Source organism: Microcaecilia unicolor, chromosome 1 (genome assembly GCF_901765095.1).
Source record: "Microcaecilia unicolor chromosome 1, aMicUni1.1, whole genome shotgun sequence".
Classification (NCBI taxonomy): domain Eukaryota; kingdom Metazoa; phylum Chordata; class Amphibia; order Gymnophiona; family Siphonopidae; genus Microcaecilia; species Microcaecilia unicolor.
Window position 1 is genome coordinate 379,758,254 of NC_044031.1, and position 23,472 is coordinate 379,781,725.

The following is a 23,472-nucleotide window of genomic DNA, read 5'->3' on the forward strand; positions in this document are numbered from 1 at the left end:
CTGGAGGTGGGGCAGGGGAGAGAGGAGAGTTGCTGAACATGGGTGGCTGGAGGGGAGGCAGGGGGAGAGGAGGGTCACTGGACATGAGTGGCTGGAGGGGGGGCAGGGGGAGAGGAGGGTCGCTGGACATGGGTTGCTGGAGGGGGGGCAGGGGAGAGAGGAGAGTCGCTGGACATGGGTGGCTGGAGGGGGGCAGGGGAGAGAGGAGGATCGCTGTACAGCGCTGCGTACGTTTAGTATAGCGCTTTAGAAATGATAAGTAGTAGTAGGTGTTGCAGTTACGATCAGCTGACGTTGGGAGAGACCTGTGACGTGCCGCGCTTGCACAGAACAGCTGCTCTCTACTGCGCATTTGCGGGTGAGTCGGTCACCTCTCATTTATATAGTTAGATAAAAAATCAAAATGATGTAGAAAACCCAATTCAGAAACCAGTTTATTATATCAAAATCAATTATATGAGAAATCATCCTAACTTTCATCTATTAAAAAGAAGAAAATAAAACAAGTCTGTAACTGGAGTCTGTAACGCCTCTCTGGTACTATGTAAGCCACATTGAGCCTACAAATAGGTGGGAAAATGTGGGATATAAATGTAACAAATAAATAAATAGACTCAAAATATGATCCAATAACTCACTTCTCTATTTATTGATTCAGGGGCCCTTTTACTAATCCACGTAGGCACCTAAGCGCACCCAACATGCACCAATTCTGAACTACCACCAGTCTACCATGTGGTTTGGGAGGTAATTCCATTTTGTATGCGCATCCAGTAGGCACACCAAACATTTTTCAGTGCATGGCGCTAACTGGATGGTAATCGCCATTGTACGTGCGCTGACAATTACTGCCTGGTTAAAGTGTGAGACCTTGTTACTGCTAAGTGAATGGGTGGTGGTATAGTCTCAGGCACAAAATGGACGCGCGCCAATTTTCATTTTGCCACACATCCATTTTCAGCCAAAAAATGGCCTTTTTTTGCAGGTGCACTGAAAAATGGACCTGCGCACGTGCAATACACGCGTCTACAACAGCGCAGGCCATTTATTGGCACACCTTAGTAAAAGGAACCCTCAGTGAGTCGATCTAAAATATTTCATCATTGCTCATCAATATTTCTTTTTTATTTTATTTATCCATGAGTGACATAACTCTGGACCAGAATTTTCCTCTAGACACACCAAGGTTGGCACAGTTTGGACTTCTGCTACACATTTGCATTTTGCATTTTATATTGTTATATTTCCATTATGTTTTATCTTATCTTTTATTAAGCTTGTTTTTTCCCCCCACAAAATTGAAAGAGAAAGGACTAGTGAAGGCAGTGGATGTGTGGAATGGCCTCCTAGTGGAGGACTGTATCAAAATTCAAGAAAGTATGGAACAAGCACAGAGGGTCTTTGAGGGCAAGGAAGGGATAGTACAGATTAGCAGATGGTACAGGTGGGCAGACTGGAAAAGCCATATGGTCTTGATCTGCCATCATTTTTTATATTATATAAGATGTGAAAGTTTTCCATGCTTGGAAAATAAGGTTTGTTTTCTTGTAAGAAGAAAATCCTCTTTCGGAGCTCAAGAGTGCTGTGTTTTCTATAGTTTGTCAGGAACATATCTAGAAACCAGTTAGCACTACTGAAATGATAACAAGAAATAAAGAGTAAGTAAGAAATGCAGGAGAAGCCTAATGGTTAGTGCAGTGGATAGGAGAACTGGGTTCAATTCCCACTGTGGCTCCTTGTGATCCTGGGCAAATCCTTCAACCCTCCATTGCCCCAGGTACAAAAACTAAGATTGTGAGCCCACTCCGGACTTGGAAAATACCTTCTGTACCTGTATGAAATATGTAAACTGCTTTGGTTGAATATTAAAAATCTAATAAACATAATCTAGGGAATTCTATAAAATGATGCCTAATGCTAGGTGCTAATTTCACACTCAACTTTTGGTGCGGAAATGCGTTCTAACAGATACAAGGTGAAGAAATGGAGCTAAAATAGCAGATTGGTGCGGAAATTCACTTATGTGCCCAGTAATAGGATAGTGCCTAAGTGTATTTGCATACAACTGCAAAGGGGGCGTTCCCAAGGGAGGAGCACAGGTGGGTCAGGGGCGTTCCGGAAAATGGCAAGCAATGTTATAGAATACCATGGATGCATGCCCAACTTGTACACCTGGTTTCAGTTGGTGTAAGTCCTCGTGCCCAAAGCTGGGTGCAGAATTCAGCACTATCCTATAGGATAGCTCAGGGTAACGATTGTTTTAGCGCTCATATTTTGGCGATATGTACTGGATCCTGCCCAATATGTAGTGGTACTAGAGGTAGCTGTTACCCAAAATCAGTGGAGGAGTTCACACTTCAGTGTGTTCAATTATTGTGTCCAGGGCATTATACAAGACTTAGGGGGTCTTTTACTAAGGTCCGCTAGTGTTTTTAGCTCACACTACAAATCAGGTGGTAAACACTAAGATGCACATAAGAATATAATGGACATCTCAGCGTTTAGCGCCAGCTGATTTTTAGCATGAGCTAAAAATGCCAGTGCACCTTAGTAAAAGACCTCATTGGAGAGGAGAGTGAACCTTTACTGTAGTACAAAAATGTTAGGGATGCTTTTGTTAGTAGTGCAGTCTGTTTAGTGCCTCTTTACATATTTCAGTGTGTTCTAAATTGATTCAATGTACGTTAACCTACAAATGAAAGTCGCTAGCATGCATTAAAAATGTCTTATGCTGTTTAATAGTTTTTATTAAAATGAACGCTTGAAACCAACTGAAAACATCAGGAAAATTAGGTCAAACAAACTGAATGTTTCTTCCCCCTGGACCATTCATGAAAAACAAGGAGAGAAAGGAGGGTATATGCAACTTGGTGCATTGAGGGACAAGTAAGTAGAGGAAATTGTTCTGCTATGCAGTAGAACAGTGCAATGGATGTCAAGTATCAAGGAGAGTCCAAGAAAGTCAAGAAACCATTATAATCTATTTGTTAATGGAGATCCTGAGAGAGAGTGTACTTGTGAATGCATAAACTGATGAAATTGATTCATCTCCTAAGAAAGATCCTTCATGTCAAGCTGATAATCCTGTAGAAACTGAATTTTAAGTAAATGTTTGTGTCACTGGAACACCATTTCCTGGCATGGAAAGAGTTTCCTCGAAGAATCCAAAAGTGATTGACAGCCTTAACCTTAAGGGTCTTGAAGCTACACTGAAGAGCTCTCTTTGCAGTGAGCACATGAAACAAGGATTTCAAATAAGTCCCATGTGTTATGACAACTGAATCCAGAGAATTTTCTACTTAAAAGATTACGATGGGATTAAAAAAACGAGTGAGAGCACCACCATCAGGGGCCTTTTTAATTTGATGCTGCATCCTCGTCTCTTGTAAAACCCCATTTTCTGGTTTAAATAAGGTTTCAAAACTTGCGTGCCAGTAGTTTATTGAAGCTGACATGCTCATTATTTATTCCTAATGTGTTTCCTGTAGATTCTGCATTCACATGCTAAAGCTTTTCATAGAATGCTAATGTTATTGATTTTTTGTTAAGAAAGCAATGCATTTGCAGTACAATTTTAAAAGAGATTTAAATGGCATACTTTATAAGTGGAACAACACTCTCTAGCTTGTTTAGTTGTATAGCTACCCTGTTCAGGTCCCAGAGCTGTTTCATTTTTGATCTCCTGTCTGACATTGTACATGAAGTATGCATTACATATAGGACACAAATCTATAACAGGGCACCTCCTTTCACTGTTCCCTCTAAACTGAGTGGATGTCCTCTAACTGCATTGCTGCCAGTAGGAGGTGGTGGTGCTTCAATATTGTGTTTTTCCATTTCTAGGGACAGGCAGCTTCCTTGGAGTAACATAGTAACATAGTAGATGACGGCAGAAAAAGACCTGCATGGTCCATCCAGTCTGCCCAACAAGATAACTCATATTTGCTGCTTTTTGTGTATACCCTACTTTGATTTGTACCTGTGCTCCTCAGGGCACAGACTGTATAAGTCTGCCCAGCACTATCCCCGCTTCCCAACCACTAGACCCTCCTCCCAACCACCGGCTCTGGCACAGACCGTATAAGTCTGCCCAGCACTATCCTCACCTCCCAACCACCAGCCCTGCCTCCCAACCACCGGCTCTGGCACAGACCGTACAAGTCTATCCAGCACTATCCCTGCCTCCCAACCACCAGTCCCGCTTCCCACCACCGGCTCTGGCACAAACCGTATAAGTCTGCCCAGCACTATCCCCGCCTCCCAACCACCAGCCCCACCTCCCGATCTTGACTAAGCTCCTGAGGCTCCCATATCAGCCTCACTCCGAGGCCTCCCCCCAGGCTCAGGACTCTCAGTCTCAGCGGAGGTCGCGCCATGTGGTAAATTCAAAATGGTGCCTGCTGCCAGCTCAGAGCGCGAAGAATCGTCGCTCGCCATGCTCGGGCCGGCTCTAACGTCTGTATAGCATGATTTACAGAGCCCCGCTGCTGATCTGCACTTGCCACACTTGGAACAGCGCTTTACTGTCTCCGCAGCCATCGCCGAAAACGGCGGTAAAATTCAAAATGGCGGTTCACGCCAAATCGCCCCGATCGCGGGCCCACCCCGGAGGAGTCAGAAAACACTCTTACCTCACTGGACCGAGTATCACAGCTCCGGTCCCACAGAAAAAGGCAAAGAAAAACCTCTGTTCCTTTTTTTTTTTTAACGCTGTGAGGAAAGCAGAGGTAATAGAACTCCGGAGGCTCAGGTGAGTAGGAAAGGCAGGGAAAGGGCGAACCTATGTGCCTGCATCCACTGTTGGTGGGGAAGGACAGGGAAAGCTTGCCCGTTCCTCACTACTGAAAGTGTGATGGTGAAACAGCACCACCCACTGGCTGAACAGTAGATGGAGACTCCTGCTCAGCTTAAAGGGAACAGTAACTCCATTTTGGTATTCTAATAATATGGGTAGTGAGCCTATTCTACAAAGGCATTTTGGGTAATCAAATATCCTTAGACAATGCTAGTGTAAACTGGCCAGCAGCATGCCAAAATGTAGGCATGAACATTTATGACAGGTCCATGGCTCATGTAAATGTGTCTAAATGAGACAGTATTGTGTAAGTTGTCCACATAAATGTTGGCCCTGCCCATACTCCTCCCCTCTGAACATCCCTCCATTGCCCCAGGTACAAAATAAGTACCTGTATATAATATGTAAACTGCTTTGTTTGTAACTACAAATATATATCAAATACCATTTCCTTTCCTTTCCTTTTCCTCTAACAGTTAGGTGCTATGGCAGTTGAACATGTATTTATGGAATAGTAACTAGGCACATCGACATGGCTGACAGTATTCCATAAATTGACATATCGTTTAATATGGTGTGAATGGAAATGGAGGAAAAAAGATTTCAGTTGCCAACTGACAACCAGTTTCTTTCATAGGTCTAAAACTTCCTTTCCAGTTTTTTATATATGTTTGCAGTGTTAGTGCTACGTATCCATAAAATCCCCCCCCCCCCCCCCCAAAAGAAAAAAAAAAAAAAAAGACAATAAAGTATATAAAAGAGAACAAAAACACTTATGTGGACCTGACGGTGGCTGCCTGTTTCACTTAAATGGCTTCATCAGGGATTCAGCTGTTGATACTGTATTGTGTCTCCAGTGCTACTGATGCAGTTGAGCTTAATCAATCAGCCTAATGCTTTTAGGCTGAATAGTCTTTCCCATCCATGTCCACGAGACTCCCAATGTCTTCAAGTGCTGTACCCGGTGCAATCAGACTATCTCAAGAAAGGACACCCATTCTTGGTGTATGCAGTGTCTTGGGCCCGATCATAGCCCTGCTGTGTTCTCTTGTCTTTGCATGAAGAAGAAGGCACAGGTTTCCCAAGAGGCTCAATGAGAGAAGATTTTTGGAGCCAAGTCCAGTCCCTCGATGTTGGCATAGGCATAAAGGTCGCATCGCACCAACATCAGGAACGTCGGAAGCATAGCTGCTTCAAGGCCCTTAGACACTGGGAGCAGTAAGACGTCGAGTGGGTCTCCACCTATCAGGCCCTCTGGGACCATCCATTATCGGACCTGACCCCAAGGCAGCACCAAGGAGCCTCAGGGGCATTGAAGGATTTGGCACCTGAGAAGCGTTGGTGCTGGGAAGATCACTCTTCCTCCATACAGAAGTTGCCTATGCGCCTATCTCCAAGCAGTCGAGATCCTGCTCCTACATCAACCTCAGTGGTTCTGCAACCTGCGCCTCAACCAGCACCCCAGTTTTTCCTGGTGTCGGCCCTTGATAAGCGCATCCTAGCCTTGCTCCCTCAGCTGCTGGATGGCCTTATGCAGCAGTGTGCATCAGTATTGGGGGTGCTTGCGCCTACAATACCTCCCGCTGTGGTCCTGCCTGTCAGCCTGCAGTGTGGCCTCCAACGCTAGCGTCGCTTGTGGCCCTGGTGTCGACCGCCACCCAAGCCGTCACCTTCTCGATGTCGGTGGAGGAAGCTTCACCGGAGTTGAGATGGGAGCTGGCTTCTCAACGCCACTCTCAAAGACATGGTTCCTCAGCATCAAGGCATGTTCAGTCTCAGACATCCCATCAGGAGATACTCTCCAACACCAAGAAGGAGCGCTCATGGGATTAAGAGGAAGATCACAGATACTTTTCCTCAGATGAATCTTATGGGATCCTCTCTGGACTCTCCTCACCACCTGATGATCTCCACCGAAGAACCTTTCATTCCCAACTTTTGTTAAGGAAATCGCTGATGCCATTCCATTTCCTTTAGAAGTGGAGGATGAGCCCAGGGCCAAGATGCTCAAGGTCCTGGACTACATATCTCCTCCTAAGGAGGCTGTGACTGCCCCTCTCCATGAGGCACTCAAGGAAGTCCTCATCAGGAACTGGGCATCCCCTCTGTCAGTCCCTGTTGCGCCTAAGAAGATTGACACCTAGTATTAGATCCACAGTGAAACTGGGTTTGTTAGGCCTCAGTTGCCTCACGATTTAAAGAGTGGAGTCCACTCTTAAAAGAGCCAGGAATACTATGGACTATGCCTCGGTGCCCCCAGGCAGGGAAGCTAGAACCCTGGATTCTTTTGGGAGGAAGATGTACCTGGCATCAATGCTGATCTCCCGTATACAGTCTTACCAGCTCTTCATGAGCATTTACTTGTGAATCTCAGTGCAACAGCTGTCAGACTTGGTGGATACGCTCCCTCCAGAGCAGGCCAAGCCTTTTCGCCAGTTGATCAAGTAGCAGAAGGTGTGTCGAAAGTTCTTGGCCAGGGGCATAATGATACTTTTGATGTGGCATCCAGGATCTCTGCTCAAAGTAGAATTGTGCAGACTTTCATGGTTGAAAGCAATGGAAATAAAACCCAGACTATTGTAAATTCTTCCAAAGTTTTGGGTTTCATATTAGATTCAGTTTTGATGATAAACCCAAATTTCCAACTTATATATGAAGCATTTTTTAAAATATTGAAACAACTGAGTACTGTGTGCCCTTACTTGTATGAAAGTCAATTTGCTATGTTAGTCCAGGTTCTAGTTATTTCTCAACTAGACTATTCTCACTCCCTTTTTTCAGGGATTTCAGACTCTCAATGAAAAGCTACAACTCTTGCAAATACCAAAGTCAGACAAAAAAGGTTTGATCATGCCTCCCTGTTATTGGCTTCTGTCCATTGGCTTCCTGTCAAAGCACGAGTGATGTTCAAATTGTTTTGTTTGTGCCCTAGAAAGCATATCCCAGCTAGTAACTTTTCCTACAATTAAAGAAGCCTCTAGAGCAAGAGATTTCTATATGTTCATTTTTTTCATCTTTTAAGACTATCCAATATACAATGATTTTAGAATCCTCATTTTCTTATAAAGCTGTAGAGACTTGGAATGAAACAACCTTCTTATGATGCTTTTCATAAGATTTACTTGTTTATCAACTGTTAATTTTGATTACCTTATCAAGTGTTAGTGTTGTTCATTTTTTAAATTGTAAATCGTTCTGGACCTGCGTAGTAGGATATAGCAGTCTATAAATACAGGATTTGATTAGAAACCAAATTAGTGCATGAGTCCCATTTCCTTCCCAAATCCTTGGCTATTGGGAGGTTCCAAAGGTAGATTAACATGTGCTCCCGATTCCATCTCCTCTCTTCTGACTGTAGATGGGATGAAGTTCTATGCAGAAAAGAAGAGTGGGATCTGGGAAGATTATATCTGCTGATGTTAAGATGGACAAACAGGGAGATAAGGCAACAGCAACAGGTAGAAGGATGTTTGGGTGCAGAGTGAGAAGAATGACCACCAGGGAAAAAGAAGTAATAATGCATCTCTATAAGCAAGTCTCTGTTCAGACTTAGTCTAGAGGGTGGCTATGAAAATGGACAGTGTTGTAAATCATATGGAGACAGATTTAAAGATCTAAATATGTAAACTTTGAAAGAAAGGAAAAATAGGAGATATATGATAGAGACATATAAATACCTCCAAAAGGTATACATTCAGATGAGGTAGATCTTTTTCAATTGAAAGGAAGATCTGGAAAAAGAGGTCATAAGATGAAAGTGAAAGGGGGTAGACGAGTACTCAAAGCAAATACTGCTTTGCAGAAAGGGTGATGGATACCTGGAACTGCAACCCAGGGGAGGTGCTTGAGACAAGGGCAGCATCTGAGTTCAAGAACGCATGGGATAAGCACAAAGGATCCCTGAGGGAGAGGAAGGGATAGAACAGCTTAGTAGGTAGTATAGATGGGCACACTTGATAGGCCACGTGGAGGGGCATAATCGAACGGGGTGCCCAAGTTTTCATGAGGGCATCCTCGGAGGATGGCCCCATAAAGGGGCGGGGCAACCCGTATTATTGAAACAAGATGGACGTCCATCTTTCGTTTCAATAATACGGTCGGGGACACCCAAATCATTACATTTAGGTCGACCTTAGAGATGGTCGTCCTTAGGTTGTTTTTGAGATGGTCGTCCCCGGTTTTCGGCGATAATGGAAACCGAGGACGCCCATCTCAAAAATGACCAAATCCAAGCCATTTGGTCGTAGGAGCAGCCAGCATTCATAGTGCACTGGTCCCCCTCACATGCCAGGACACCAACCGGACACCCTAGGGGGCACTACAATGGACTTCAGAAAAAGGTCCCAGGTGCATAGCTCCCACCCCCCCCCAAAAAAAAACCCAAATCCCACAACTGTACACCACTACCATAGCCCATAGGGATGAAGGGGGGCACCTACATGTGGGTACAGTGGGTTTCTGGTGGGTTTTGTAGGGCTCACATTTACCACCACAAGTGTAACAGGTAGGGGGGGGGGGTGGGCCTGGATCCACCTGCCCGAAGTACACTGCACCCACTACAACTGCTCCAGGTACCTTCATACTGCTGCGATGGACCTGAGTATGGCATTTGAGGCTGGCATAGAGGCTTGCAAAAAAGTATTTTTAAATATTTTTTTTCAGGGTGGAAGGGGGTTAGTGACCACTGGGGGAGTAAGGGGAGGTTATCCCCGATTCCCTCCGGTGGTCATCTGGTCAGTTCGGGCACCTTTTTGATGCTTGGTTGTGAAAAGAAATGGACCCAGTAAAGTCGTCCAAGTGTTTGTCAGGGACGCCCTTCTTTTTTCCATTATCGGCCGAGGATGCCCATCTCTTAAGCATGCCCCAGTCCCGCCTTTGCTACGCCTCCTACATGCCCCGTGAACTTTATTCATCCCCACGACGGACTGCAGTTGAGGGCGCCCAAAATCGGCTTTCGATTATGCCGATTTGGGCAACCTTGCGAGAAGGACGCCCATCTCCCGATTTGTGTTGGAAGATGGGCGCCATTCTCTTTCGAAAATTCACCTGATAGTCTTTATTTGCCATCATTCTTCTCTCTTTCTATATATTTGTGTTCTGTGCTTATGCCTTAAGGCTTTTACAAAACATATTCAATAATCATTAATCATGCCCTATGTGTAAGGAAGGCTTCTTTGTCCAAACTGATAAGTAAACTAGTGGCATATGATCCTCACCAGCAGAGGGCATATACCTGGCTCAAGCCAAGGTCGTGCTTTAGTGAGGGGTCACTCACTGAGTCATGGGTAGTATGAAGCTACTCATCTTCTTGTGCTAGTCCTGGTCTCATATTGGCATCAGTGGATCTGTATTGGACTGCAGGGCTAGTAAGAGACAGATGTAGCACAGTGCATGCTGGGAACACTGAGAAGCACCAAAATGGGACCCATGCAGCTCCTTTGCCTGAAACCACATATGAAGAGAACCTCTTTGCACAGGTTGGCCAGGGTTATGGAGGGTGGAGGTGGAAGGATGAGGGCAGTGACTTGTACAAGGCTGATGTGGAAGGAACTGCAATTGGATTCCTTTATCACTTGCTCTGCCACCATTCACAGCAGCTCTTAGCTGTGGCTGACCAATAATCTTAGTTTGTTTTCTGGTACTAGTACTGTAGCTTATTTTCTCTCTTACCTCAGAGAAGGTTACAGCCCTGCTTCTTTGGCCTGGTGGGTTGGGGACACAGGACTGCACGAATAGCCTCATCAAAGACTGTTTTCAGTCCTCTTTGTGTGAGAGCAGAGCACTCTAGGTATTTCACTGCATCTATACAGGGAGAAGAAAAAGAGCAAAGAGAGAGAGATCGTATTATGTTGTGGTTTACTCTCCAAGAAATATTCTGCAGGTCCCCACGGACAAAAAAACTAGAAAGAATTGGTGCAAGTCTCTGCAGGTACCTTGTTTCTATGCAATTTTCAAAGGGAAAGTACTCAGACACTGCACGAAAGTGGTAGGCAAAATTTAAATTCCCCTCGAATAACGCTTATTTAGAGGGACACTTTCGAAAGGATGTCCAAGTTGAAATGGTGATGTCCAGCTCAGAACGTCCCAAACAGATGTCCATCTCACACATATTTTCAAACAGGAAGTACGTCAAGATTTCCTGTTTGAAAATATGTGAGATGAACGTCCATATGCTAAAAACAGGGGGGGGGGGGGGGGGAGAGGGCCATAGGACATGACTGTATATATAGCAGCATTCTATGAAAATGGCTACACACAGATGTATTGCACACTGGTTAGTGCGGTAGACTGTGAACCAAGGGACTCAGGCTCAAATTCCACTTTCTTATATGTTGTAATAATGAACCCTCCAGGAAAAGAACAATACCTACTGCACCTGAATGTACACTACTTCTATAACTTTTAGGTGGATTATATATTTAGGTACATAGATATTTTTCTGTTTCTCGAGGCTCACAATTACAAGATATATATCTATATTTATCTAAATATATAGAAGAGCTGAAGTATGATTTGAACCTGGGTCACTTGGTTTACAGCTCACTGCATTAACCACTAGGCTACCCCTCAGACTTGCTTCTTGTTATGTTAAGAATGCCAGTAATACCTGAAACTGTCATGAAGCCTAGAATCCCCTTTCACTTTTAGGAGACAGGGAGGAGGACAGCAGTCATTGCGGGCTTAAGGAGGTTCCATGCTTTAATTCCTCCAGTGGACAGCTGCTCAATCAGAGCACCTGTTCATACACTGGATGAGCCTGACACAGGTCTACATAAGGACATCCTTATTTTAGACCTGGACTTTTCTTCCCATTTGGTAATCGTTCTTGGATGTCCAGATGTCAGACCCTCTCTACTCCTGCCCAAAACATGCCCCCTTACTATTTGGATGAACTGCAGAGCTGGACATCCCTTTTCTGCATTTGCAAAATTGGTACTTGGATGTTTCAAGCACATGGACATCCGCTTTGGCCTCATAGGATGTTCAACTGCTTTAAAAATAAGCGTCTTGATGTAAGATGTCATGTGTTCCATCTCTGTTACAGCTCTGGAGTTTCTGAAACTTTTTAATGCAGCTATTTCACTTAATTTTATTATTTTGTTTTCAGTCTATTTTTATAGCTCATCATCCAACATTATAAAAAAAATGTATTTGTGCAACCATCAAGTCAATCAGAAACTAGGAATTAATAAATAGCTATGGGTGGGTGAGGGGGGGGGGGCAGTAATATTCAACCCACAGTGGTAAGTAGCGTGTAAGCTGCTCACAGCTACGGGCTGAACTAACCCTGGATATTTAATGCCAGGGCACTCATGGCTTCCAGCACTGAATATTACATTACATTTCGGTCTTGTGTTGTACAAACACCTCTCCAGTTCTATGCAGATTACAAAATAGGTAACCAGATTAGATTATCCAGGAATTGCAAACATAGTTTAAAAATTCTAACCTATCATTCATCCTACATACAGTATATCTTAAATAAGAAGGTTTTAAGTTGCTAACGGAACATCACATGGAGGGGCATTTTAGATATGATGTTTTGTTCAAAATGTCCAGAATCTGAATAGTAAATATAGCCATTTTTGAAACAGCAAAATGTCTTTTTTTTTCCAAAAATGGGCACTTGCTAGAGGGTTTTGTGCTTTGTGAAAAAAAAAGTCCAAATGAAAAACGCACAAAATCAAGTCATTGGGATGTTGGAGGAGCCAGCATTCTTAGTAGACTGGCCACACAAACATCCCAGCAGTGCAGTGGGGCAACCTAGGGGGCACAGCAATGGACTTCACATAAAGCTCCCAGGTACACTTCTTACTGTTACCCCTTATATTGCATGGTAAGCCCTCCAAAACCCACCAAACACTTACTGTGCCCAACTATACACCACTAAAGTAGCCTTTATATATTTGTGTATCTATTTAAAAAACATTTTTTTTTTTTGGGGGGGGGGGGGGCTGACACTTTCCTTCACAAGTGTAACAGAGTGGATTATGGGTCTGGGTCCCCATCTCCACGGTACACTGCATTGAGCACCAGGCTGCTCTAATAGGACTGGTCATAACATCTGAAGCTATCATAGAGGCTAGTATGTACTGTTTCTTTCACATCTTTGAGCGGTGAGAGGAGACCAGTGACCACTGGGGGAGTAGGCACTTTCTTTGTGGCTTAGTCGTTATTAAAACAGGTCTAGCTCAAAACATCATAGTTTTAGTCCTGGTCATTTTGGTTTTGTTCCATTATGGCAGAAAAGGATCCAAGTGTTCGGAACACCCTAATCCTGCCTCCAACACCCCTGGCATAGCTCCTTGTGATCTGGATGCACTGCAGATGAAATGCATAGACAAATGTCTGCAAAAGTAGTGATTTGAACGGTTTGGCAATCAAAACGTCCAAATGCTGCTTTATGCTACTTTTTAGACATTTTTCTCTTTTGAAAATGAGCCCCTTAGTCACTTAAAGAATGCACCAAAATAGGGAGAGAATTACAGACTGACTGGTACGTGCACTGACTCAGACGTTAACCAGGCAGCGGCCGATAATCAACCCCCCAACCTCCCTCAATCTAGCTGTCTCCATCCCCGGACTTCCCCGGACTTCCCACTTCCCTTTGAATATCAGGCCCTATAGCTGATTACCTCTAACCACAAATTTAAAGTGATTTACAACGATCTGAAATCACAAACAATCAAACCTATAAATGGCAAGTGACCGACTCACCTGCAAATGCGCAGTAGAGACTTCCCTCTCTGTCCCGCCCCCGCGTCAAGACGTGATGACAGGGGAAGGGGGGCGGGACAGAGAGGGAAACTGCGCTGAAGGGGAGGGAGGGAACCGCTGACGTCGCTACCGCTCCCCCCCCCCAAGGTAGCCGCTACCGCCCCCCCACCCCCGGAGTCGCCACCACCCCCCCTTCACCCGGTCCGGGCCCTCTCTTCGTTATTGAATTTACAGCAGCGCCGAAACAGCAGCAAGCAGCTCAGCTTCAGCTCCCGTCGGCCTTCCTTCCCTGCCTGTGCCCCGCCCTCGCCGACGTGACGTCACACGAGGGCGAGGCACAGGCAGTGAAGGAAGGCCAACGGGAGCTACTGCTTGCTGCTGTTTCGGCGCTGCTGTAAGTTGAATAACGAAGAGAGGGCCCGGGCCGGGTGAAGGGGGGGGTGGTGGCGACTCCGGCGTGGGGGGGGGGGGGGCGGTAGCGGCTACCTTGGGGGGGGGGGGGGACATGGGATGTCTCAGAAGGGGGGGGGCCTGGGGGCTGGGAGGGAGGGGGGGAAGGAAGGGGGCCTGGGGAGCTGGGGGGGCCTGGGGCCTTGGAACTGGGAGGGAGGGAGGGAAGGGGGCCTTGGGAGCTGGGGGGGCCTGGGGCCTTGGAACTGGGTGGGAGGGATGGAGGGCGGGGGGACTTGCAGCTGGGAAGGGGGGAGGACTGGAGCCTTGGAGCTGGGAGGGAGGGCAGGGGGCCCTTACAGTTGTGAGGGAGAGCAGGGGGCCTTGGAACTGGGAGGGAGGGAGCTGTGGGGGCCTTGGGAGCTGGGGGGGCCTGGGGCCTTGGAACTGGGAGGGAGGGAGGGCGGGGGGCCTTGCAGCTGGGAAGGGGGGAGGACTGGAGCCTTGGAGCTGGAGGGCAGGGGGGCTGTTACAGTTGTGAGGGAGAGCAGGGGGCCTTGGAACTGGGAGGGCGGGAGGGAAGGGGGCCTTGGGAGCTGGGGGGGAGGGCCTGGGGCCTTGGAACTGGGAGGGAGGGAGGGCCGGGGGCCTTGGGAGCTGGGGGGAGGGCCTGGGGCCTTGGAACTGGGAGGGAGGGAGGGCGGGCAGGCAGGGGGCCTTGCAGCTGGGAAGGGGGGAGGACTGGAGCCTTGGAGCTGGGAGGGAGGGCAGGGGGGCCCTTACAGTTGTGAGGGAATGGGGCCCCTTACAGTTGTGAGGGAGAGCAGGGGGCCTTGGAACTGGGAGGGAGGGAAGGGGGCCTTGGGAGCTGGGGGGGAGGGAGGGCAGGGGGCCTTGCAGCTGGGAAGGGGGGAGGACTGGAGCCTTGGAGCTGGGAGGAAGGGACAGAGGGGGCCTTGGAGCTGGCAGGGAAGGAGGATGGCAGGGACTTTGCAGCTGCAACGGGAGGGGGGCCTTGGGGAAAAAAACATTCCAATACCCGCCCGTTTTTACGGGCTTAACGGCTAGTTATACAATATAAACAAAATTAAAATCTATATTGTGCACACCCAAATTCTGCTAAGTACAATTATCACTCTACTTCAGGAAGCAGGTGAAAGCTTGGCTCTTCAACCAGACCTTTAATGGAAGAAGTAACTAACTTGTCAGTCTCACATACAGGATGCATGACACAGGCTGCACATACTGCAGCAGGATATGTTTATCCACTCCTATCCTAGCTGGGATAATATTTAATCATCTCTCTGACCTCATGTACAACGCTCTTTAAATTAGTCACCTTATTTTCTAACTCCTCTGTCTTACCTATCTATATATTCCATCTTTGCTTATACCATTCACTGTCTATTAAAATGTTCTATTACATATTGTAAGAAGCATACTATGCCATTCTTTCTATTGTTATTTGAATATTTTTACTGCTGTAATTGTCTAGTGCTCATGTTTGATTTATTCTTACTGTACACCGTCTTGTTTGAATTCCTTCAAAAAGGCGGTAAATAAATCCTAATAAATAAATAAAATTAATCCTTAAAATAACTCACACGCTCATAGAATTTGTCTTTCTTTCTCTATAAATATACTTGGGAGAGGGGAGATTTGATAGAGATGCTTAAATACCTCCATGGCAAAAATGCAGAGAAGATGAGTCTCTTTCGATTGAAAGGAAGCTGTGGAATGAGGGGCCTTAGAATGAAGGTAAAAATGGACACTCAGAAGTAAGCTGAGGAAATACTTCTTCACGGAGAAGGTGGTGAATTCATGGAAGAGCCTTCCGGTGGAGATGAAAACTATATCTGAATTCAAGAAAGCTTGGAACAAGTACTTAGGATTTGGCATAATCATAAGTACACCGTGGTTAGCTTTTGCTTCCTGATGTCACAACAGGACTCATAGTCTTAAAGAGCCAATGTCCTCACAATGACTCTTAGGACAGATATATCAGTTTCCACAGTGTAAATATTGTAACAGTTTTATTCATGTTTTCTCCTCCATAAGTAAATGTAGAGCAGTGAAGAAAAACTCTGACATATATTTATTTAACACTGCCCCCCCCCCCCCCCATTCTGTATAGTGCTCCAAAAGTTAGGTGTCAGTTTTGTCCCATAAGTTTTGGTGCTGAAATGGCAATTAGGCTCCAAAATGGTGGAGAAATGGCAGGCGCCAAAGTGCCCTTAGGGGCAATTCTATAATTTTGCATCTAAGTGTTCTAGCTTGCAAAAGGGGCGTTCACATGTGAGAAACATAGACAAGTAATGGGAATTCTGACTATTTAAGTGCACACTCAGGCGCCTAACTACTGTACAGAGCAAGCATAAGCATAACATGTGTCATTATAGAATTCTAGCTTAGGGGGAGATTCAAAGTACGGCGCCTGAAAATTCCATGTGGAAGGAAAATACGCTTAGGTGAATTCCATAAAGTATGCCTAAATTTTATAGAATAGATTTAAATTTCTGCGCAGTAGATAAAATAATGCTGAGTGCCTCTCCATGTGACCAAATTTAGTCGTGGCCATTTACACCAAGTAAAACTTGGTGTAAATACCAGCGCCTAAATTACATGGAGAGCAGGTATATTCTATAAATATGCATGTAGTTTTTCACAATGCCCACAACATGCCCATTTCCCCATCCATAGCCATGCCCCTTTTTGGATGTGCGTATTAAAAGTTAGGTGCAGTGTGTTACGCTAGCAGGGGCATTTTCGAAAGAGAAGGGCGCCCATCTTCCGACACAAATCAGGAGATGGGCGTCCTTCTCTCAGGGTCACCCAAGTCAGCATAATGGAAAGCCGATTCTGGGCATCCTCAACTGCTTTCCGTTGCGGGGACAACCAAAATTCGTAGTGCACTTGTGGTGGTAAATGTGAGCCCTCCAAAACCCACCCGAAACCCACTGTACCCACATCTAGGTGCCCCCCTTCATCCGTAAGGGCTATGGTAGTGGTGTACAGTTGTGGGGAGTGGGTGTTGGGGGGGTTGGGGGGCTCAGCACCCAAGGTAAGGGAGCTATGCACCTGGGATCAATTTGTGAAGTCCACTGCAGTGCCCCCTAGGGTGTCCGGTTGGTGTCCTGGCATGTGAGGGGGACTAGTGCACTACAAATGCTGGCTCCTCCCATGACCAAATGGCTTGGATTTGGCCGAGTTTGAGATGGCCGCCATTAGTTTCCATTATCGGCGAAAACCAATGGCAGTGATCTCTAAAGCCGGCCCAAATGTTGAGATTTGGCAGGCCCCGACCGTATTATCGAAACGAAAGATGGCCGGCCATCTTGTTTCAATAATACGGTCAGGTACGTCGCTTTACGGGGCTGTCATTAGAGATGGCCGCCCTTATAGATGGCTGGCCCCGTTCGATTATGCCCCTCTTCCTATATACTAATTCTCACCTCCAACGTTCTGTCTTGCCTGGGACTGTGACTCCCTCGGAGTTGGTCTGTTTGGCTCCGTAGATCAGACTGACGTCACTTGTCACATTATGATGTGATCCTAGCAGACCAATTCCAAGGGAGCCACGGTCCCAGGCAAGACAGAACGTTGGAGGTGAGAAATAGTGGTAGTGCTGCTGAAGGAGCTCTGGGAGGAAAATGTGGAGCGCGAGGAGCAGCGTCGGCGGCACCGCAGCAAAACCGGAAGTGGTGAGTCAAAGATAATGGAGCCACAAACACTCCCCTTCTGTCATTTCAGGACCCCCCTTTCCCCCACTCTGTCGTTTCAGGACCCCCCTCCCATTCCCCCCCTCTCTTGCCCTCCCCTTCGTAAGAGCCAGCTGCTTAAAAGTTTTTACCTCCTGCACGCAGGGACGCCGCTTCAGACAGCCTTTTCTTTCGCTTCTGTTTCAGCTGTTCCTGTGGTCCCACCCTTGAGGGCGGGACCACAGGAACAGGGAGAGGGCCAGAGAGGTGGGGAGGGGGTCCTGAAATGACAGAGAGGAAGGGGGGGTCATGAACGACACGGGGGGGGGGAAGGGGCTCCTGAAACTACAGAGGGTGGTCCTGAAATGACAGAGGGGGGAGGGGATTCCTGGAAATCCACTAGAAGGGGAGGGGGTCCTGGATCAGGAGGTAGCAGGGGGATGGGAAGAAGGGGGAGGGAGTCCTGGAACCTGGAGAGAGGGAAAGAGGCAGTGCGGGAAGGGGAGAGGAGAGAATGCGAAGAAGTGGGAGGGGGGTCCTGGAACTCGGATGGGAAGAAGTGGGAGGGGGGTCCTGGAACTCGAAGAGGGGTGGAAGGGGGGAAGGGGGAGGGGAGAGGGGGAGGGGGAAGAAGAGGGGGAGGGGGTTCTGCAAACTCTCGGTCTTACAAACAGTCTGTGTCGCACACATACTCTCACACTCGCTCTCTCTCACACACACTCACTCACACACACTGTATCTGTGTGAAACACACTCTCTCTCACACTCACTGTGTCTCACATACGCACTCGCACACACTGTCATTCTCACACACACACACTCTCTCTCATAGACACACTCGCACCCAGTCTCACTCTCTCTCTGTCACACACACACACTCGCACAGTCACTCTCTCTCTCTCTCACATATCACTCTCACACACACACTGTCTCAAACATACACACTCCGAGGAAAACCTTGCTAGCGCCTATTTCATTTGTGTCAGAAATGGGCCTTTTTTACTAGTATTCATCTATCTTCAAAATATATATGGATAATATTAGGACATTTATATTGCTCAATTTGTTGATATAATCCATATATTTATGGACAGACTAAAATATTATCAAGAGAGCAATGCTGAATATACATATTAAATTAAGCACTGGTGCTGGCACTTAACTTCAGACAGTCATTGCACCAACTAAAAGTCCAGCCAACATCTGCACCCTTGAAACAGCCCTGAAATGCCTATTTTGTATGCAGCAGAAAATGCATGTGTTGTAAAAGTACATCCATACTTTCAGGCAACTAGATACCCACTAATGTGGATTCAGCCAATGCTTGTTTGTAACTTCCTATCACAAAAAGATCTCGATCAAGCCTTGCTGTACTGAAAGGAAGAGAAAGAGAGATCAGGGATGGAACCAGAAGCAATTATGGAAGGAGTGAGGGAGCCAGAGAGAATTCTACGGAGGGTGATTCACCTCTCAAAAAACTGAACAGGAAGGAGAAAATGAAATCGTGAAACACAGCAACAGACGGAAGTGGATGGGGTTTCCTGTGGGTGACGTTAAGACATATCTTATCATCCCCATCCAACCAACTTCTCTCTTGTGAGAAATAAGCTAAAAGCTTCTCTGAAGTACTAATATTCAATTGAACCAGTCTGAGCTTTGCAGATTCAAACATACTTTAAAAAAAATCATTTTAATTCCCACTTTCTTTAAATCCTTCTTTTCTTGTGCCCAGTTCTTCCTATCCAGCCCTCTCCATTTACTAACTCATTGGCAGAGAATGTAATGCCCTTGGCACCTACCCCATTTTCAGCAAGTGGGCACACACAGGGGCCCTTTTTATTAAAGGGTTGGCGCGTGGCAACATGCTTGCCATGTGCCAATCCAGAACTACCGCTGGGCTCCTGCGGTAGCCTTGTGGTAGTTCCCACCCCCAGTGCATGCCATTTCTGGTGCTACAACAATATTATCAATTTTGTAGCCTGGTGCTTACTTGGGCAGGACCGCATGCTGCTCGGTTACCACTGAGTTACTGCAGGAGCCCTTACTGCCACCTGAATGGGTAGCGGTACGTGCCCTCCCCTGAAATGGCCACCTGGCAAGAGGTTCAATTACTGCACAGCCATTTCTTTTCCCAAAAAGAGGAGTAGACTAGTGGCTAGTGCAGTGGACTTTGATGGTGGGGAACTGAGTTCGATTCCCAAGTCACTTAACCCTCCATTGCCCCTGGTGCAAAATAAGTACCTGAATATATGTAAACCGCTTTGAATGTAGTTGCAAAAACCTCAAAAAGGCAGTATATCAAGTCCCATTTCCTTTTCCCTATTTGAGATTCTAAATGGAATGTTGAGATTCTGTTGCTACTATTTGAGATTCTACATGGAATGTTGCTACTATTGAGATTCTAGATGGAATGTTGCTACTATTTAGATTCTGTTGCTACTATTTGAGATTCTACGTGGAATGTTGCTATTCCACTAGCAACATTCCATGTAGAAGCCTGCCCTTGCAGATCAGTAACGCGGCTGCGCAGGCTTCTGTTTCTGTGAGTCTGACATCCTGCACGTACGTGCAGGACGTCAGACTCACAGAAACAGTAGCCTGCGCGGCCGCATTGCTGATCTGCAAGGGCAGGTTTCTACATAGAATATTGCTAGTGGAGGAGTAGCCTAGTGGTTAGTGCAGTGGACTTTGATCCTGGGGAACTGACTTCAATTTCCACTGCAGCTCCTTGTGACTCTGGGCAAGTCACTTAACCCTCCATTGCCCTTGGTACAAAATAAGTACCTGAATATATGCGAACTGCTTTGAATGTAGTTGCAAAAACCACAGAAAGGTGGTATATCAAGTCCCATGTCCCTTTCCCTATTTGAGGTTCTAGATGGAATGTTGCTATTATTGGAGATTGTAGATGGAATGTTGCTACTTTTGGAGATTGTAGATGGAACGTTGCTACTATTGAGATTCTGTTGCTACTATTTGAGATTCTACATGGAATGTTGCTATTCCACTAGCAACAGTCCATGTAGAAGCCTGCCCTTGCAGATCAGCAACGCGGCTGCGCAGGCTTCTGTTTCTGTGAGTCTGACGTCACAGACTCACAGAAACAGAAGCCTGCACGGCCGCACTGCTGATCTGCAAGGGCAGGCTTCTACATGGACTGTTGCTAGTGGAGGAGTAGCCTAGTGGTTAGTGCAGTGGGCTTTGAACCTGGGGAACTGAGTTTGATTCCCACTGCAGCGCCTTGTGACTCTGGGCAAGTCACTTAACCCTCCATTGCCCCTGGTACAAAATAAGTACCTGAATATATGTAAACCACTTTGAATGCAGTTGCAAAAACCTCAGAAAGGTGGTATATCAAGTCCCATTTCCCTTTTACCCGCTGCGGTAAAAGGGGGCCTCAGTGCATGTCAAAAACACATGCTGACACTAGCCTTGGCCATCTTTTACCTCAGCTTAGTAAAAGGATCAGATAACGATTGTGCCCCTGCTTACTATCTCTGAACACTTCCTCAACCCTCTTTACCAAGGTGCTCCTTATGCTACTGCACCACCTGCTTCCTTTGGTGGTGATTTTGGAGGGATATTTGTGTTTTAGTTGTGTGTAAACTGGCATTTAGGGGCCCTTTTACTAAGCTGCATAGGTGCCTGCGTGCACCCAATGCACGCCAATTTGGAACTACCGCCCGGCTACCACATGGCCCGGGCAGTAATTTCATTTTTTTACGCGCATGGCACTAACCGAGCGGTAATCAGCATTGTACGTGCACTGACGGTTACCGCCCGGTTAGCACGTGAGAACTTACCGCTAAGTCAACGGGTGGCGGTAAGGTCTCAGGTCCAAAATGGATGCGCGCCAATAATCATTTTGCCCCCAAAAAAGGCCTGTTTTGCAGGTGTGCTGAAAAGTGAACCTGAGCGCCTCCAATACACGCGTCTACACCAGCGCAGGCCACTATTCGGTGCACCTTAGTAAAAGGACCCCTTAAACATTTATCTTGCCAGTATGTATGTCTGAAACTCAAGTGCACGCAAATGGCAAGGGGACGTGGTCTGGGTGTAGTTTCAGTGGAACTAGGGTGTGCCTAGAAGGGGAATAAACAACGATGTCCTAATGGATTGACATCATGATTTACACCTGCTATCAAGCATGTTTAGAGTGTGACAAACTGCTTGGACTGCCCCTTTAATCCGCAGTGTTTTTTTTATCATACTCCCCCCTAATAAACAAACTGGCAAGGGATACTGCTGTCTGTGACGAGGCCAAGATCATACATGTGCATATTTCTAAAACGGCAAAAATAAATGTTTATGCGCTGGTTTAGTCCAGGGGTATATGTTCAGGAGAATCCCCCGAAGACGGAGAACTCAAACGTCCCACAGGAAAACACAGAGATAAGACAACAAAAGTGGGAGTTTGACCATGGATGCCAAAGACTGGAAAGCCGTGTACTTAAGATCAAAAGTTTATTGGCTGAAAAGACTCGACACAAACGTTGTGTTTCGGCCACTAAGCCTGCATCAGGAGTCTGTTTAAACAGTAGCTGGTTGCACGCTGATGCTCCGGGGTACAGGATTACCTGTCTGCAAGCAAATGTTCTAAGGTGCAGGATAAACCATCTGTGTTCAATAAATATCTAATATGAAAGAGGATGTTGGTCTTTAAAAAGACCCTTTGTAAAAAAATGCACTTGCCAACGACATCCTGACCTGGATGTCTCAATTCCAACTTCTTTTTCTTTTCTAAAACAGGGCTATCTTCTTTTTTTTGTATTTTATTTTTGTGCAATTTCAAAATATATAAATCAAGTATATTACTGTACAAGAAATAATAGGATTATATAGGCAATAATGAAATGAGATAAATATAGAAGATATTATCATGTTACAATCTACATCCCATTTCAAAATTCATCTAATTATAGGGGGTGGAATCATTGACAGCAGAAATAAAAGGAAATTTAAAAAACATAATAGAAGCAGGAAAAAGGATATCCAGCTAGAAAAGTCAAAATTTAACTGTATATTAAAGCAGGAATTATATTTAACCTAATCGGATTATGTCTTCAGGGAATTTTCTACAGAAGCCATATCAGTTTTGCAACTTAGAAAAGACAATAATTGGGATGGCTCAAAGAATATATACTTCTCCTTGTTATAATATATTGCACAGTTGCAAGGAAATTTAAGAAAAAATTGTGCACCTATATGAAGAGCCTTAGGCCTAAGTACCAAGGACTGCATCCTTCTCTTCTACATGGCCGTCACCCCATTTGGGTAATCCCAGATTTGAAAACCCCAAAATAATTGCATTCTGTGCCTGAAATACAATCTCAAAATATTATGCCCAACCACCTCTCCACCAAATATGACTATTAACGTTTCAGGTAATATTCATTCATAGTAAGGAGATCTTCTAGACAATTATAAACTGTCCCCTGAAAACTCTGTAATAACTGAGTAATCAAGACCTGAAGAGGAAGGAGTAGGAATATAATAAACCCAAATCACAGGTGGAAGAGTATCCATTGTCAAATTCAAAATGTCCAACATTTGTTCTGGAGTATATTAGTTGACCTTGAAAAGTTTATAAACCATATGTTTCTTGATCTGGATAAGCTCTCTAACACCTCTAGTTTCTTAAGTAAAATTAAATTATCTTTAATTAAAGCAACCTTGGAGGACTCATACTTAGAAACTTTTAATTCTAAAGTACCCAGTCTCTTGACTTGATCTTATAGCAAAGATATATATTTGCTAATTTACCAGAAATATTAATTAGTTGCTCTTCCATTGAATTAAATTTATCAGAAAGTATTTTCCCCACATTATCTATAGCGTTCATAAAGAGTAAAGCGTCACAACATAGGGTTT

At 45.6% G+C, this 23,472-nt stretch overlaps 1 protein-coding gene across 1 annotated transcript in view; it reads right to left on the reverse strand.

Annotated features, from left to right (window-relative positions):
• The window catches only part of RAC2 (Rac family small GTPase 2), an 84,323-nt gene that overhangs the window by 7,171 nt on the left and 53,680 nt on the right, over nt 1-23,472 (reverse strand). The window contains exon 6 of the mRNA XM_030210247.1: nt 10,466-10,597. Within this exon, the coding sequence (XP_030066107.1) occupies nt 10,467-10,597 (131 nt within the window). The 3' untranslated portion in view covers nt 10,466. The remainder of the gene's footprint in view (nt 1-10,465; nt 10,598-23,472) is intronic.